This window comes from Elgaria multicarinata, chromosome 1 (genome assembly GCF_023053635.1).
Source record: "Elgaria multicarinata webbii isolate HBS135686 ecotype San Diego chromosome 1, rElgMul1.1.pri, whole genome shotgun sequence".
In the NCBI taxonomy this organism is placed as follows: Eukaryota; Metazoa; Chordata; class Lepidosauria; order Squamata; family Anguidae; genus Elgaria; species Elgaria multicarinata.
The window spans coordinates 219,634,939-219,651,808 of record NC_086171.1 but is presented as its reverse complement, the minus strand read 5'-3'; the positions used below and the strand labels follow the sequence as shown (position 1 = coordinate 219,651,808).

The 16,870-nt window shown below is 51.4% G+C and overlaps 1 protein-coding gene across 1 annotated transcript in view; it reads left to right on the top strand.

Moving 5' to 3' along the window:
• The first annotated feature begins 2,782 nt into the window (after positions 1-2,782).
• The window catches only part of LOC134413343 (protein-glutamine gamma-glutamyltransferase E-like), a 35,659-nt gene continuing 21,571 nt past the window's right edge, over positions 2,783-16,870 (top strand). The window contains exons 1-8 of the mRNA XM_063147527.1: positions 2,783-3,011; positions 4,308-4,424; positions 10,097-10,270; positions 10,733-10,975; positions 14,304-14,422; positions 16,084-16,212; positions 16,334-16,514; positions 16,624-16,759. Of these exons, the coding sequence (XP_063003597.1) occupies positions 4,418-4,424; positions 10,097-10,270; positions 10,733-10,975; positions 14,304-14,422; positions 16,084-16,212; positions 16,334-16,514; positions 16,624-16,759 (989 nt within the window). The 5' untranslated portion in view covers positions 2,783-3,011; positions 4,308-4,417. The remainder of the gene's footprint in view (positions 3,012-4,307; positions 4,425-10,096; positions 10,271-10,732; positions 10,976-14,303; positions 14,423-16,083; positions 16,213-16,333; positions 16,515-16,623; positions 16,760-16,870) is intronic.

Genomic DNA, 16,870 nt, shown 5'->3' with positions numbered 1-16,870 from the left:
CGGCCACTGTGAGAACAGCGTGCTGGACTGGATGGACCCTCGGTCCAATTCAGCATCGGGGCTAATCTTTTGTCCTGAGTTAGAGAGAGAGAGAGAGAGAGAGAGAGAGAGAGAGAGAGAGACCCTGGAAGAACAGGGTTGCATGTGTTGAGGCCGGCTTGGCCCACCATGTCTTTCATTTAGGTAAATATGAGCATTTGATACTGACTGTTAGACTGAGAGGAGGTTTTACTATGTCACCAATACGCTTGCTACTAGCTTCATTATTCTTTTATAGGGTGACCATATGGAAAGGAGGACCGGGCTCCTGTATCTTTAACAGTTGAATAGGATAGGGAATTTCAGCAGGTGTCATTTGTATATATGCAGCACCAGATGAAATTCCCTCTTCATTACAACAGTTAAAGCTGCAGGAGTATAGATAGAGTGACCAGATACAAAAGAGGGCAAGGCTCCTGCAGTTTTAACTGCTGTGATGAAGAGGGAATTTCACCAGGTGCTGCAGTCATACAAGTGACACCTGCTGAAATTCCCTTTTCTATTCAACTGTCAAAAATACTGGAGCCCTGTCCTCCTTTCTATGTGGTCACCCTATAATCTTTTAGTGATTATAAAGTAGGTGTACTTAGGAATGTTTGTGGTCTGCCTCATCTTAGCTAAAGCTTGTTATTCTCTTAGACCGTTTGAGCAATAAAAAGGTATTTTATAATACCAAATTTGTGTCAGCTGGCTTGAGAGAAGTTTCAGGAATCACTAACTATATGTTAATTCTTGAAGCCCAAGACACTTGATAAAGTTTTGCAGATCTATCCCTGAGTGGGGTCTCTCCTTTAAAGCCGTTGTGTTCTCTCTTGACCTGGTGAATCTCAGAGACACCTGCTCAAGTTTGGGAAAGAGTTAGTCGGATAAAGAGAGAAGCATTTCTGCATCTAAGAACAGCAAAGATAAGTTTAACCTTTTGGAGACTTAAAGGGGGCCCTTGGCAGATCGTATGCTGAAAAATCTATACAACCAAGGTCCTCCCTCAATTACTATGCAGAGATTAGCATAGTACAGCACCATGTACATTGATGGTGCTATATAAATAAATAAATAAATAAATAAATAAATAAACAAATAAATAAATAAAAATAATAATTAGACATGGGTAGGGTGACCCTATGAAAAGGAGTACTGGGCTCCTGTACCTTTAACAGTTGTATTGAAAAGGGAATTTCAGCAGGTGTCCTTTGTATGCATACAGCACCTGGTGAAATCCCCTCTTTATCACAACAGTTAAAGCTGCAGGAGCTATACCAGAGTGACCAGATACAAAAGCCTGCAGGGCTCCTGCAGCTTTAACTGCTGTGATGAAGAGGGAATTTCACCAGGTGCTTCATGCATTCAAACAACTGTTAATAATACAGGAGCCTGGTCCTCCTTTCCATAGGGTCACCCTAGATATGGGGCCAGGGACAGGTCTGCTCAACCCGGTAAAAATCTTACTATTTATAACATTCTACTGAGCAATAGCTCTAGTTCCTTTATCTTAACATGCATCTAATCACCTTGACTCAAACAAGGAGCTTCATGGTCACAGTCCTGAGCACAGCTCCTGTACATAGCTTCTGTCCATAACTCTAAGCATGCTCCTTCTTAACGCAGCCAGGCTTACAGCTGGCTTCAGAAGCGCCTCTGTGAAGGTCCATCCCCTAAACGAAGAAGCTTTTCACATCCAAGGATTAACCGACCCACTAGCGGCAAAGTGCCTTTGCCTCTTAGGAGGTGATGATGCTCTGCAACACTTTGTTGCAGGGCCCACCTGTCCTGAAGCATTTGGAACGCATCACCCACCAGGTGCAACCAGTTTTTGCCAGGTCTCTGTGCAGATCAGGGTTGAGGTGTTGGCCTTGGATGTGTGCACATGCGATGGCAGTCAGTCAGTAACCCGATGACTCCAAGAGAGCCGATGAAGCCCCCAGTGACCTCTGCCTGTTCGTGACGGCCCTGCCTAAGGGGTTCTCTGCCGTTCCCAGGGCTTGCAGGAGGCGGAATGCAAAGGGTGTTTCCAGATGAGGCTTTTATTGTGCAATTGCCCTGCCTCATTCACAGGGTTTTATGAGAGGTCCGGGCAACATCATCTCCTACTTGTAAACCAGCACCACCCCATGTTTTCCCACCACTTCTTCCATCTTTTCTCCTTCCACAAACGCAAAAAAACTTTAAGGAGGAAAAGATGGGTGGAAAAGATGAGTAGCACTAGGAGTCCTCCCTCCCCGGCTTCCTCCCTGGAGCAGAGAAAGAAGGAAGGTGGCTCATCCCCAGGTAATTGCAGGTGGCGTCAGAGAGCCTGGAAACTGGAGCCTGCCAGAGAAGGGGGAAGGAAGCTGGAAGTCCTCCGGTGGGGTGGAGCGGGAGGCAAGGGGGAAATTAAGTGGAAGCTTGGCTGAGGGCCACATTCACGGCGGAATGAGCAGGCTTACGCATCTCCTCGGCATTCTGTGACTCAGAGAATATGTCAAAGCAGGTAACTTCCTCTTGCCTAGGACAGCGATCAACATCAGGACCATTAAATTGGGTGGGGAATGAGGAACAGCATTGCTCAAGCGGTGGCACATTTCCCTCTGAAGAAGGGAGGAAATAAACAAGGATGCACCTCACCAGCTGAAGCTGTAAACTGGAAAGTCGAGCCAGGCAGATAACATCTGCACAGAAAACCTGCCTGGAATGGGAGGGGAATTCTGGGCTGGGACCAGCATGGCCGCCAGCAGCAAAGGGGTGTGTGCGGGGGGGGGGGGTCAAGCTCTCTGGTGCACGAAAGGCAGAGCTGGTGGCTTTGAGGAGCCCCAAAACTGGAAGGGCGCCGGGATTAATTACCCCGTATCACACCTCGTAATGAAGGAGTGGAACAAGCTGTGACGAAGCAACACCCGAGACTCCTGAGCAGGCAGCGGAGCTGGCCGGTGTCACGCAAAGCATCTCAGCTACCTCAGCACAACCAGCAGGTTCAGCGCAAGCGACAGCAGAAAGCGGTGAGTGTCCTATCAGGACGCCAGCGTGGGGATGCCCCAGGCAGCACTCTCATGCAGTCACGCAGGGGGGGGGGGAGAAGGGCAGCTCCCTGGTCTCTCCCGTGCCTGACAATAGAGGGGGAGGGGGCTGTGCACCCCTGTGGCTTGGTGATGTCAGCAGATGGTGGTAGCGCAATGGGAGCAATGGACATTGCGGCTGATGCTGTGCAAAGCTCCAAAGCCAGAGAGTAAAAGAAAGACTGAGCTCCAGCGTGTCGTTGATACAAACGGACTGAACCTCTGGTTGCACAAATGATCCCAATGCCCTGAGAAAGGCCCCGAGTCAGGCGATACGGCATGTGGGCCCAAGAGGTTGGAGAACTTAGGAGGAAGCCTCAGGGCCCTAGAAGGGCCGCATGGCCAACAGTGGGACAGGGCCATGTCATCGGAGCCTTCCTTAAAGCGGACCTCGATTAGCCACGTCTTCCCCAGGGAAAGGGATGCTGCAGCTTCACATTTTCCTAAATTGTTCTTTTTGAAACCAAAGCCTGGAAGACATTCTTGTCACGAACCCACCAGGGTCGCTGGAGAGGTCGGGAGAACAAAATACGCCCAGCAAAAAGTTGCTCACTTTCCAGACACACATCACTGTTTTGAGCAATATCGGTTCCTCTCACCTGAGAGGCGGGGCAGCCTCTGCTGTCCAAGGTGCTCTCTCCAAGCCATGACAAGGAGAAGAGGGGGGGCGGTGGCCGTGGTGGGTGCGTTTCGGACGTGGCACCACAGGCCAAAGCGAGCAGGTCTGCTGAGAAGGGGTGGCCATCAATACGGCCTAGTTGCCCCTGGGCCATAAACGTCAGTCTTGGCCTTTGCTATCTCATGGGGCTTGGGTGTGGAACAAATGGGGTCACATCAAGAGCAGCATCCCGAGCTCCTTGGAGGAAGGGCAGAAGGCAAGTAGGGTGCAACACATGTGGAAAAGCAGGAAGGCCATTGGCAAAGGTGTCTGGGTGGACTTGTGCAGCCTGCAAGACGGGAATCTCCATCAAGCAGCAGCGGAGGCAGGGGCCGGGCTCCCTTTTCCTCCTGAGTTTTGTGCCTCCCCAGCTATTTCCTCATTTTGGGGTTGACTCTTTGCCTTGGAATTCCACAGAGGAAGAAGTCTTGTATGTCATCCCTATGCAAGAGAATGTGCTTCCTCTGAGTAAACAGGGATGGCTCTCCGCCCACGGCTGCACCTTCCTTTGAACAGGAAAATTGGTGCTGAGTAGCCACAGATGATAGGAACTGGCTAATTGCACTTGGATACTTTTATAGGGATCAGCAGCGGTGACGGCCTCACATCACACCCGGCTCAGCGCGGAGCAGGAGAGCAGCGAGGAACATGCAATAGAGCCCCCTGGCCCTGCTGAAGAGGAGACACCGCGATGGCCTGTGAGTTTGGGATGGATGCACGTGCCTCCCTCCCTCAGCCCGACTCTCCCCCCTGCCGCGTGTTGGTCATGCTGCATTCGTTCTGGGATCCTGGCGAGGTTGGGGTAGGGGCGGGGGTGGGGCGGGGGAGGTAAGAGGGAGGCAGGCTTTCGTGTGGACTTCCCCTTTGGCACCGTGATTTCCGGGGTGCCCTGCTCTTCCTCTGTGCCCCCCGTTCCCCTGCCCGAGTCTCTTTGCACTCAGGGTGCCAGTGGCCCCTGTTGGGTGCCCAGCGGGAGCCTCCTGACCAGGGCCCAGCTCGGGTCTCCCCAGCGAGGCAGCTCCCTGCAGTGCAGGAGGGATGGTGGCACGATGTCCCTCCTCCCAAACACCCCGGGTGCCTGGAACCACCTCTTCCCCCCCCAGCCCCTGCCACATTTGACATCTGCCTTCAGACCTCCCAGCTCATCAGCATATGCTACATGCTTTTTATTGTTGTGTTTTTAGGCCATTTGTTTTTATGCTATGTTTTCATTAAGGTTTTTTTAGTCTGGATTTTATTGCCAGCTGCCTTGAGCATCACTTTTGTCTGAAAGACAGGACAGAAACCACAGGCATAAATGCAGCCTGCCGGCATCCCAATGCCCCCAGGGGGTGTCCCCATTTTTCTGGCCATTAACCCCCCAGCCCAGCTCCCACATGGGACCCCTTGACCAAGACGTGCCCCACCCACCCTTTCACCTTTGCCCTCAGATGGGGAGCCGAGCCCTCGGGTCCTGCAGGGAGGGAGATGGGTGGCTGCACACGCTGCGGGGGCTTGGCCTTCGCCCGCTTTAAGCCGTGCTGCGCTGCGCTGACCCTGGGAGCCCCACCTGTGCGGCCCCAACATTAAAGCAGGTTCTGCCTGCCTGAGGTTTGCTCCTTTAAACACAGCAGAGCATTTCCTGGCCAATTCCACCTTTGATCTCCCTCCCTCCCGCCCTCGTGAATCATCATCTTGCCACCTTCCCTATTCATGGTCAGATTTGCCAGGTCTAGGTCTAAGCAGCAGAAACCCAGCAAGGAGAAGCCCCCTCTGTCTCCCCGAGCTTCAGCCCAACCGTGGGGGGCTCGAGCATGTGCCCTCCAGGATGCTGTGGAGGGGGGCCCTGAGCACAGGGGGAGGCCCAGCCTTGAGCATGCTGTCAACATGTGCACACGCACACTTCAGGCACCTCAAGGGGCCCAATCCCCTCCACCTGTGGGGCAAAGCAGGGCAGCTGGCCGGGGCTCTCGCTGCCATGGCCAGGAGAGGGCCAGGAGGAGAGGCCCTGGGCAAGCTCCCCTGGGGAAGGAAGCCCCAGGGCCTCTTCCAGCAGCCTGGTTTGGACCTGGGCTGGGCAGCAGGAGCAGCGGGGAGGGCGGCGGTTGCCGCTGTCCTCCTTGGGGGCTTCTCCTGGGGGCCACTGTGGGAAACTAGACTGCTGGCCGAGAGAGGGCCCCTCGGGTCTGACCCAGCGTCAGGGTGCCTTTCATCTTGCCTGTGCCGCCTGTCAGTTTTCCAGACACATGGATTCACTCAGTGGTATAATCTGTCAAAGCTTCCCCATTATTATTATTAGGTAATGTAAATTTTGAAAATTATGTTTAGTGAGGGGGGAGGGGAATCAACAACAGCAGCACCCTTAGCCAGATTGCGGCAACCTTTCCTCTTCCTTCACTCAACAAAGGCGTGGTGAGGGGTGGGCGGAATCGCTGCCTGGCACCGGCGACCCCTCACACCTCTGCTAAGTGGAATTGAGACTGTTGTCTTCCTCTAGAAGACAACAGAGGAAACCAATGTGGCTCCACAAAAAGCTTAGAAACAACCTGAAAACAAAAAGGGATACATATAGGAAGTGGAAGGAAGGCCAGGCTACAAAAGAAGAGTACAGACAGGTGGCGCAGAAGTGCCAAAATGGCGTCAGGAAGGCTAAAGCTGTGAATGAGCTGAGATTAGCGACGGATGCTAAAAGCAATAAAAAGGCTTTCTTCAGATACGTGAGTAGTAAAAGACAGAGGAAAGAAATGGTGGTTCAACTGCTTAATGAGGATGGCAAATTGATAACAGATGAAAAAGAAAAGGCTGAAGTGCTCAATTCCTACTTTGCCTCAGTCTTCTCCCAAAAGCGGGTCTTTGACCCCCCTGGAAAAAGTGAAGCAGAAGTTGAGGGGGCAGGATTGCAGTTTGAGATTGATAAACAAATGGTCAAAGAACACCTAATTTCTTGTTAGTTTTACCCTACCCTGTGCCTGCTTACCCTACCCTGTACCTGTTTGCATTCTCTTCCCCTCCTTATTGTTTTACTATGATTTTATTAGATTGTAAGCCTATGCGGCAGGGTCTTGCTATTTACTGTTTTACTCTGTACAGCACCATGTACACTGATGGTGCTATATAAATAAATAATAATAATAATAATAATAATAATAATAATAATAATAATAATTCTTTGAATGAGTTCAAATCTCCAGGGCCCGATGAACTGCGTCCTAGAGTAATGAAGGAGCTAGCGGAAAAACTCTCAGAACCTTTGTCTATTATCTTTGCAAAATCATGGAAGACGGGTGAGGTGCCGGACGACTGGAGGAGGGCTAACGTTGTCCCTATCTTCAAAAAGGGCAAAAAGGAGGAACCTGGGAACTACAGACCAGTCAGTCTGACATCCATCCCTGGGAAAATTCTGGAGCAGATTATAAAGAAGTCAATCTGTAAACACCTTGAAATTCATGCAGTGATTACTAGAAGCCAACATGGATTTGTCAGAAACAAATCTTTTTTTTTTAATATTTTTTATTTTTAAAACATCCAAACAATACAATATAAAACAATGCCCCATAATACACAATAATATAAAGTAAACACTTTAATAAAGATATGTTCTAACTTAATTCCATTTAACATAACATAATTAACATAAGTGTGCTCCCTCCAACCCCGGGATCTTATTCATATTTCCAAAATTTCATTACTTCCTCTGGAGGTGTTTCCCCTCTCCCCTTTAGTAATACAAATTCTAAAAACTGTTTCCATATTCCTTCAAAATCATTTGTTTTTATCATTCCTCTTCTAACTTTCATGTTACATGTTAATTTATCATTAATAGCAATAGCCCATATTTCTTTATACCAATCTTCTATATGACAATCCCCTTGAACCTTCCAGTTCCTAGATATCATTAGTCTTGCTGCTGTTAACAAATTCGTTGTCAATTCTTTTGTCTCTTGATTACAATTCAGTTCTCCATAAACTGATAGTAATGCCACAGTAGGTGTCTCTTCAATCTCCATTCCTAAAATTTATTTTATCTCTTTAAACACCATTTTCCATAATTTTTGTACATATTCACATTCCCACCACATATGTAAATACGTTCCTTTCTCTTGACAACCTCTCCAACATATTGCTGAATTCATCTTATTTATTTTATTTTATTTCACTGGGGTTAGGTACCACCTCCAGACAAGCTTGTAATAATTTTCTTTTATCCTCACGGACATATTCCTCAACACTCGTTGTTTCCATATCCCTTTCCAACTCTGTTGCCCTATTTGTTCCTTCAAGTCAGTTTCTCATACCATCTTACCTACACTTTCCGTCTCTCCCTTTTCCACTAATATTCTATATATTTCACTTGTTAAACCTTTTATTGATTTGTTTTCTTTTTTCTCATTTTCTTTTTTAAAAATCAGTTCCTCAAACTTCGTAATTCCTCTACACTCTCCATTATCATTTAATCATTTCTTCGTCCACTGTTCTAATTTAATATAATTTAACCATGATATATTTCCCTCTTTTAATCTCTCCTTTATTTCTTCCCTAGTTTTCATTCTTTCTAACCAATCTTTTAACTTCGTTAGTTTTCCTTCTTTTAAACTTTTTCCCAACTCTTTTTTTAAAATTTTCTGGAAAGTTCCTCATCATTATCACTGGTGATATTGGTGAAATACTCGGAAGTAGGTCCTTTTTATATAATCACCATATTTCCCAGTGATTTTTTAAAAGGGGGTTCTCTATTTCTTCCCCCCATTTCTTTGCATAATCTCTAAAAATATATATTTTCTAATTTCCATTCTATATCCTCTCCCTTTCTATCCTCCAACCAACATTCTATCCTACATTTTGTAAATGTAGAACTTGGCATTTATCCCTATTAAATTACATTCTGTTGTTTTCAGCCCAGCACTCCAGCCTATCAAGATGTCTTTGAAGTTTCTTTCTGTCTTCCAGGGTATTCGCTATCCTACCCAATTTTGTGTCATCTGCAAATTTGATAAAGTGTTCCCTGCACCCCCTCATCCAAATCATTAATAAAAATGTTGAAGAGCACTGGGCCCAGGACTGAGCCCTGCGGTACCCCACTCGTTGCCTCTCCCCGGTTTGAGAAGTTTCCATTGATAAGTACTCTTTGAGTCCAATTCTGTAGCCAACTGTGAATCCACCTAATAGTTGTTCCATCTAGCCCACTTTTAGCTAGTTTGTTAATCAGAATATCATGGGGCACTTTGTCAAAAGCTTTGCTGAAGTCAAGATATATGACATCCACAGCATTCCCACAGTCCACAAGGGAGGTTACCCGATCAAAAAATGAGATCAAATTTGTCTGACAGGACTTGTTCCTGACAAATCCATGTTGGCTTCTAGTGATCACCGCATTGATTTCAAGGTGTTTACAGATTGACTTCTTTATAATCTGCTCCAGAATTTTCCCAGGGATGGATGTCAGACTGACTGGTCTGTAGTTCCCAGGTTCCTTCTTTTTTCCCTTTTTGAAGATAGGGACAACGTTAGCCCTCCTCCAGTCGTCCGGCACCTCACCCGTCTTCCATGATTTTGCAAAGATAATAGACAAAGGTTCTGAGAGTTCTTCTGCTAGCTCCTTCATTACTAGGCGTTCTTTGACCATTTGTTTATCAGTACGATAAACTGTAGAGCAATACAACAATGGAATCAGTTACCTAGGGATGTTGTGGGCTCTCCCACACTAGAGGCTTTCAAGAGGCAGCTGGACAACCATCTGTCAAGGATGCTTTAGGGTGGATTCCTGCATTGAGCAGGGGGTTGGACTCGATGGCCTTATAGGCCCCTTCCAACTCTGCTATTCTATGATTCTATGATTCTATGAGGCGAGTTATGCCTAGTCCCCCTTCCTTCCTTCCTTCCTTCCTTCCTTCCTTCCTTCCTTCTATAATAATAATAATAATAATAATAATAATAATAAAAAAAAAAAAAAAACATTTTGAGCCCTGAGCTTGATGTGCTCTTATGCTGCCTTATCTGCTGATTGATTTCTGTTCTGGGTTTTGTATTTACGGCGTTAATTTAATCAAATGATTTAAGGTGCCCCTGTAAAAGCAGATCTTTGAAGGATGGGATATCTGTTGATTCATCAATCGGGTTCCTGTCGTCGTCGTAAGCTATATATAAATAAATAATAATAATAATAACCTGGTGACAGGGCCGCTGCGTCCATCTGGCCACCTCGTCTGGCCGCCAAAGAGGTGGCCCCCTCCGGGGGGGGCAGGAAGGTGTGGAGAGGAGGAGGAGGAGGAGGAGGAGATGCTGACGCTGGGCCAGGGGCGGGAGGGGAGCAGGGGCGGCTTCTCTGAGCCAGGCAGGCCTCTTCCTGGTGTGCCACTTGTGTATGGAGGTTGTTGCGGTGCTCTTTTCACAGTTCTGACACCAACACACATCAACTGGCAGGTCACGGTCAACGCGGGGGCGCATCGCACCAACCGCTTTGCCTGCACAGATCTGGTGGTCCGCCGCGGGCAGGTGTTCGACTTCACTGTGTACTTCAACATGCCTCCTCAGCCACAGCAGTCCTTCGCTTTCGTTGCAGAGACAGGTAATGTCCACCGCCCCCTCCTTCGCCTCCCTCACAAGACGGCCCATGGCCTTGTCTGCCAGGGCATTGTGCATTCCACCATGGCTGGGGAAACCCCTGGCTCCAAAGCGGAGTCCCTGAAAGCTTCTGCCCCCATAAGCTGGACAGACTTAAATTGCCCCCCCCACCACCACCAAGGCTCGTTTGCAACGCTGTCACGGTTGTGGCCAACATGCTCTCTCTGGTGGTGGCACCAGCGGGCCCAAATTGGGGATCTTGTGTGGAGGGCAAGAGATAGAGCTGGGCACACAAGCACACCCCGCCCCAGCCCCATGCTGGGTCTTCATGATCACCAAGCCCTCCACACAGCACTCTGGCGGTGGGGCGGGGGGACAGTCAGAAGACCTGGAGAGGGCCTGGGTCTTCTCATGCTCTGGCCACTCAAACCAGAGCCACCTTCTTTGCCTCCGCTCTGACCCACAGGGAAAGCCCCTTCCGAATCCTACCACACCAGGACTGTGTTCTCCCTCTCCAATGCGCTGGTCGGAGGCGCCTGGAGTGCGGTCCGAGGATCCAGCGACTCCAACTACGTGAACTTCTCCATGGTCAGCCCCGCCACGGCCGCCGTCGGGCGCTACAAGCTCAGCCTGCAGGTGGCCTGTGGCAACCAGGTGCAAACCCGGTTCCTGGGGCAGTTCGTTCTGCTCTTTAACCCCTGGTGCACAGGTAAGATCCGCTGCGTGTGTCTGCCCCTCCTGCCACTGCAAGGGGATGTGGGTGCTGCTGTCCTGAGGAAGCGGCTTCGCAACCAGCCACTTTTTAACTTATCTACATGGGCTGTTTGCCCAGACTGGGAAGACCGCCAGGTACCAGCAAACACACCAAATGAAGAGATAACACTTAATTTGTATTTCTCACACAGTTCAAACATAAAGAAACAGAACAGTCTTTCTGTGCTTACGCCGAAGTCAAAGCCAGTCCATAAATCCATGCAGTTGTCATAAAGGGTCACGAAAGAGAGAGGGTCACGAAAGTCCACAAAGCCAGTCCGAGTTCCAAAGGGCAGGAGAGAGTCACAGAGTCCCAGAAGTCCGTAGTCCAACCGGTATAGCAGAAACACGACAAGGCCAAGGTTTCAAGGTCCAGAGCTTTCTCAGGCAAACCAGATTAAGTCTGACCAGATCCTGGCCTGCGCACTGTTCCTTAAATACCCAAGCCCAGAATCACAGCTGTTCCCGGTTTATCTGGCGTTTAGTAGCAATACGCTTGGATCTGCGTAACACCTCCTTCTCCGCCCTTTGTTGTTTGAACGATGGCACCGGTAAGATGTTTGTCTGCTCTTCCTCTAAGGCTGAGCTGGAGGGAGCCTCTGCTGGCTGCTGCCCAGCCATGCTGGTACTGGGTCCAGCCTGCGGCTCTTCCTCCCCAGACTCCTCCTCATCAGATCCCTCACAGTTCCTAACAGCTGCTTCCAGACGCAGGCCGCTCTCCTGGCCCAGCCCCAACCATCCCAAGGCCTCTGGTACAGCCTCTCTTCCTTTGCTTCCTTAGCACAGCATTTTTCTTACCAAAAAAGGAGGAGGCAAAATGTGGTGGGAAAACATGGGAGGGCTGCAAATGGAACGTGTCATTGTCGTCTGGATCCCCCCCCCCCCAAATTCCACGAATGAGGCTGTGAGACGGCAGGCTGAAAGCCTCATCTGGAAGCGCCTCACGCCTCCCGTGGCAGAAGAGAGCTGCCGCCCCTTGGCTTGGGTTCTCCTCATCGCTCTTGCTTGTGCCGTGGGCGGCCGAGGAAACAGATCTATGCAGAGCGATCACGTGGAGCTTCTGGAGGCCTTCATGCCGCAGGCTCCTTTCCACAGCTCTCTGGCTCATGGCCAGAGGTGGCTCCTGGCTGAGGATTGCTTCCCAGTCAGTGGAGGAGCTGCCGTGTGTGTGTGAGAGAGAGGCACCTGGACCTGGTCCCACAGGCCTGGGTTTTCCCCTGGCCCCAAGGGAGGTCATCCAGACCTCCTTTTTCCTTTGGCTCATTGATGCGTGGGACCAAGCCCTGGCAGGGCTCTGGGAAGCACTTCTTCTCCCAGTGAAGACGTCCAGCGGAACAGGTGGGCTTCCCAAGGGCCTCTGCCTGTCCTTGCCTGATAGGAAGGGTGATGAGGCAGCGTTAAGTAGCCTTTCTTAGAGAGCCGCCATCAGGCGAGCGTTTTATCGCATGCTCACTCACAATTTGTGGTGGGCCCTTTTGGGACGCCGCCGTCCACCACCCATGCGTCTCCTGCCCCTTCTGGGCTTCTTTCCGTCACAAAATAGATCTCAGTAAATCCCATTTTGGAGGGGAAAGCGAAACGTGCTGCTTTCCTGCAGTGTGCAGGATAAGCAGCGTGAAAAAAACGCCCACTGAATGGGCCACGTGGTTTTTGTTTACCTCCTCTTTCTTCTCAGAGTCAGGATTCAAAGGGAAATGTGATTCTCCCCTCCCACCCCTGAAGAAGCCCCTAGGCTCAGAAGTAGAGCCAAGGGTGTGACTCCTCATTATGGGATGGCGCTCGCTCATGAACCTCCCAGAGGCATCTGGAGAGAGGCTGAACGAGGAGGCCCTGGAAGGCAAAGACTGGTCTTCCAATTCCACCCCCACCCCTCGCCTCCGCCCACTCCAATTCTGGTTTGCCCTTTTTAAAAAGAAAGGCTCCCATTTCTCTCCAGCTGTTATGACCAACGGGAGGGGCTTTGGATCACAGCCCCCTTTGCATGGGACTTCTCACCAACCCCAGCGTTAGAGGAGGCCTCCTCCATCCCTTGGCAAATGGCAGCCCAGTGCCGTGACCGGGGCTTGTGGAGGGAGGGAGGGAGAGAAGGGGGAGCCCAGCAGCCTGTGCCTGGCTGGGAAGAGTGGGTAGAGCACCCAGGTGCAGGTATGAAGAAGCGGGGCCCTGCCGTGAGCACTGGCTGCTGCTTCCTCCTCCTAAGTTGTGCTGGGGATCCGTAGACCTGCCCTGGATGCATCCCTTTCCCCCAAACACCTTTGCGCTGCTCAGCTGGGAAGCCCCCCCACCCACGTCGCCTGCCTGGCCATGTCAGCCGCCGGGACCACGGCAGGCCAACGTGTCCCTGCCTCCCGCCCACTGGCAGAAGCCCTCTGGCGCTGTCTCCAAATGACCACAGCAGATGTCACTGCAAGAACCTGCCCACCCCTGCCCTGAACTTACGTGGGCAAAGAGGCTCTAATCAGACAAAGAACCTTTTCCCAAGTAACTGTTTAGAACTGGATGACAAACTTCACAGAAAAGCCAATTTGCCCAATGAGAAGTCAAAAGTGTTGCTCTGCTCATGCTGTGTGTCACACATGTGCGTACACACACGTGTGCACGCACACTCACATACACACACGCATGTAAACGTCTTCTCTGGACAGAAATGTAAATAAATGAATCCATACTGTGAGCTCCATCAGACGCGCGTTTTATTGCACGCTCGTTGCTGGGCACTCACGGATTTTCCTATCCACGATGTCGTCTGCTTCCCGCCCCTTCTAGTCTTCTTCACGCCACAAAAAAAAACCCATTAAGTCCAACTTATTTTTAAAGATGGAAGTTGCCATTATCCCCGGCTGTGTGCAGGAGAAGTAGCGCAATCAGAACAGCCCACTGAATGGCCCACGTGCACGTTCTTTACTTCCTCTTTCGAAAGAGGAAGTATCAAACGATGAAAGCGGGGGCCGAGAAGCGACGGTAGGGAAGCGTGATTCCCCCCACGCCTTCTGATGGAGCTCTGTGTGTACTCCTCGCAGTCGTTCTCTCTAGAGCCATGCTTGCCCATAGCATCTCTGGCTCCACCATCTCGTGGCTTGCCGGACACCGTGGCTGAGCCCACGTCTTTCCTTGGGCTTTGCATACATGCAGAAGGGCCACATGCTGCACGTTGGCAAGTGGAGCAGCGCAGGAAGCCCGAGGAGTGGGGTTTTGCTCCCTGCCTGCATGGCTTGCCAAGGCCCAATCCTGCTTTGGGCCAAGGATGGCGCAGCGCCCTCTAACTGCCACCCTCTGCTCAACAGGGGATCTTGTCCATATAGCAAATGAGGCTGACCGGCAAGAGTATATACTGAATGAAAACGGGATCATCTTCGTGGGAAACGCCAACTATATCCAAGCGCGCGGATGGTACTTTGGCCAGGTCAGTGTGTGATGCCTCGGTGGGCCCCCCAGTGGGACGGAGGGCTGCGTAGCCCCCAATGACTGCCACGGGCTGTAAGCAACCGACGGGCAAAGGATTTCAGGCTCTGGGGTGCTAAAGGGCAGGCTTGGGGGCTACAGGACCCCCAAGGGCTGCAAAGAGGGATTAAGTGGCACAGCACCAGAGCTTGGGAGTGGAGAGCTCAGCCTCAGCCACGGCCCCCACTGGGAGAGGGCATAGGAGGGGGGTGGCTTAGGGGGGTCCCGTCTTCCTCCGCCTGATTCTTCTAGCAGCAAAATCATTCATAGGAGCAGAAACAGAGTAAATGGGGCTGGAAGAGCTTCTGGGCCAGGGACGAGTTTAGGAAAGGCACCACCCTTTTCTGAGCCGTTCTCATACCTTTTTCCAGAGTGGGAGTTAAGTTAGCCCGTGGGAGCTTAAAGACTAACACACTTATTATGGCAGAAGCTCCTGTGGCGTCTTTTTCATTAGATGCTGGAAATGCTCCCCTGAGTTATAAGTATGTTCACACACACAGAAGAATACAAGGACACAATTCTGACATCAGGGTCAGAAACACTTTTGCCTGCCGGACCCTCTCCAGCCTGCCGGTGGCCATTCTGGAGCAAAGGAGCCAAAAGGAGCTCAGCTACAATTCACCAAGACACTGAACTCTATTCCCTGTGGCTTTGATAGCAGAAGAGGTTTTTTGTTGGTTTGTTTTGATCAGCTCACCAACGCAGGGATGTTGGTGTTACCACCCAACACCTGTCTCGTGAATGGCCGCTGCAATGCCTTTCTCACGGCCTGTACGTTCGACATTTCAATTCCTTCTGCTCTGATTCAAGGTTTACATCCGCCCCGGCCCAACCACATGTGTATAAGTACCTGTAGCTCGTGCATCTGATGAAATGGGCTGCCATCATATATGGGTTAGTCTTGAGGATGCCACAAGACTCCCCGTGAGTTGCATCCCTCTGCACAAGGACTGGCTTGGGCACGTGCGGGTTTTGATCTCCTCTTAGCTGAACGAACAGCCAAGTCTAGCAAGAGAGCGGCACGTCATGGGGGCTGTATCTGGCCTGGAACAGCCATGTGCCTCCTGAAGGGAAGGCTCCTGTCTCTGCAAGGGCCAGCAGGATACGGCCCCAACCCCACTGCTCCTGTTTTTGTGTGGTGCCGAGCCAGTTCAGAAGGCTCAAGATGCTACGGCATGGTCCTGAGGCACCCAGGAGCGCTGGCAGGAACATGGCTGCCCCCCGCGGATGCTGCGGCTCAAAGGGCCACCTACCTAGGCCCATCTTCCTCATGTCCGGATGGAATGCCTTGTCTGTGTCCCAGCGAGAGCCCCTGGGGTACAGACCGCAGAGGCGGGGCAAACGCACGGCGGGTAGGCTCAGGGCAGGGGGCTTGCCCACTTGCAACGCCACTGATAGCTTTTGGCCTTGCCCTTGCATTCCACGTCCCCTTGCTGCAACGTGGCCCAGTCCACGGGCCGACAGGCCTTGCTCCCCCTCTTGGCTAACCGAAGCACTCTCATCCAGGTGTCGATGGAGGCCTGAGTGATGCCCAGCTGGCTCGGGGGAGGAGGGGGCGGGCAGGGCCTCCCCCCTCCCTGGCCACCTTCTGGCCCTGAGCACGTCTGCCTTGTCTGCCTTCAGTTTCAAGAGAACATCCTCAACCTCTGTCTTCTGCTTCTGGATCTGAGCCTCTACCACCGCCAAGACCCGGCTGGCGACACGTCCCGTAGAAGCGATCCAAGATATGTGGGCCGCGTGGTCAGCTCCATGGTAAGACCAATCCAGCCCCGCCCCAGGGCTCCCCTGAGGCCCCAGGCGGCGCAAAAGGCCCGGCCAGCCCCCCTGTGCCACACGCCCCTGCTGTTCACTCACTGCGTCTCTCACACTCCAGATCAACGGCAACGACAATGACAATGGCGTGCTGGAGGGCAAGTGGAGCGAGGACTTTACTCACCACGAGAACCCCTCCAGGTGGGACGGAAGCGTGGCCATCCTCAGGAATTGGTCCCAGAACAACTACAGGCCAGTTCGGTATGGCCAGTGCTGGGTCTTTGCAGGGGTGGCAGGCACAGGTAGGCTGGTCACGGCAGCGTGGGGATGCTCAGGGCCCCGCAGGCATGGGAGGAACTGGGCGATCCCTGGCGGAGCCCAGCCATACCGATCCACTTCCCTCTCTTCCAGTTCTGAGATGTCTGGGGATCCCGACACGCTTGATCACAAACTTCAATTCTGCTCACGATGTAGACAGGAACCTCAGCATTGATAAATACTATGACCCCTCAGGAAAGAGCCTCAAGATTGGACAGGACTCCATCTGGTAAATACAGCTTGCTCAGGGAAGAGGGAGGGAGAGGCGGGGGCAGGCCGGGTGGGACGCCTGGAGGAATTCCTGCAGCTCAGTGCCATCACAAGCAGCCGAGTCTCCCCT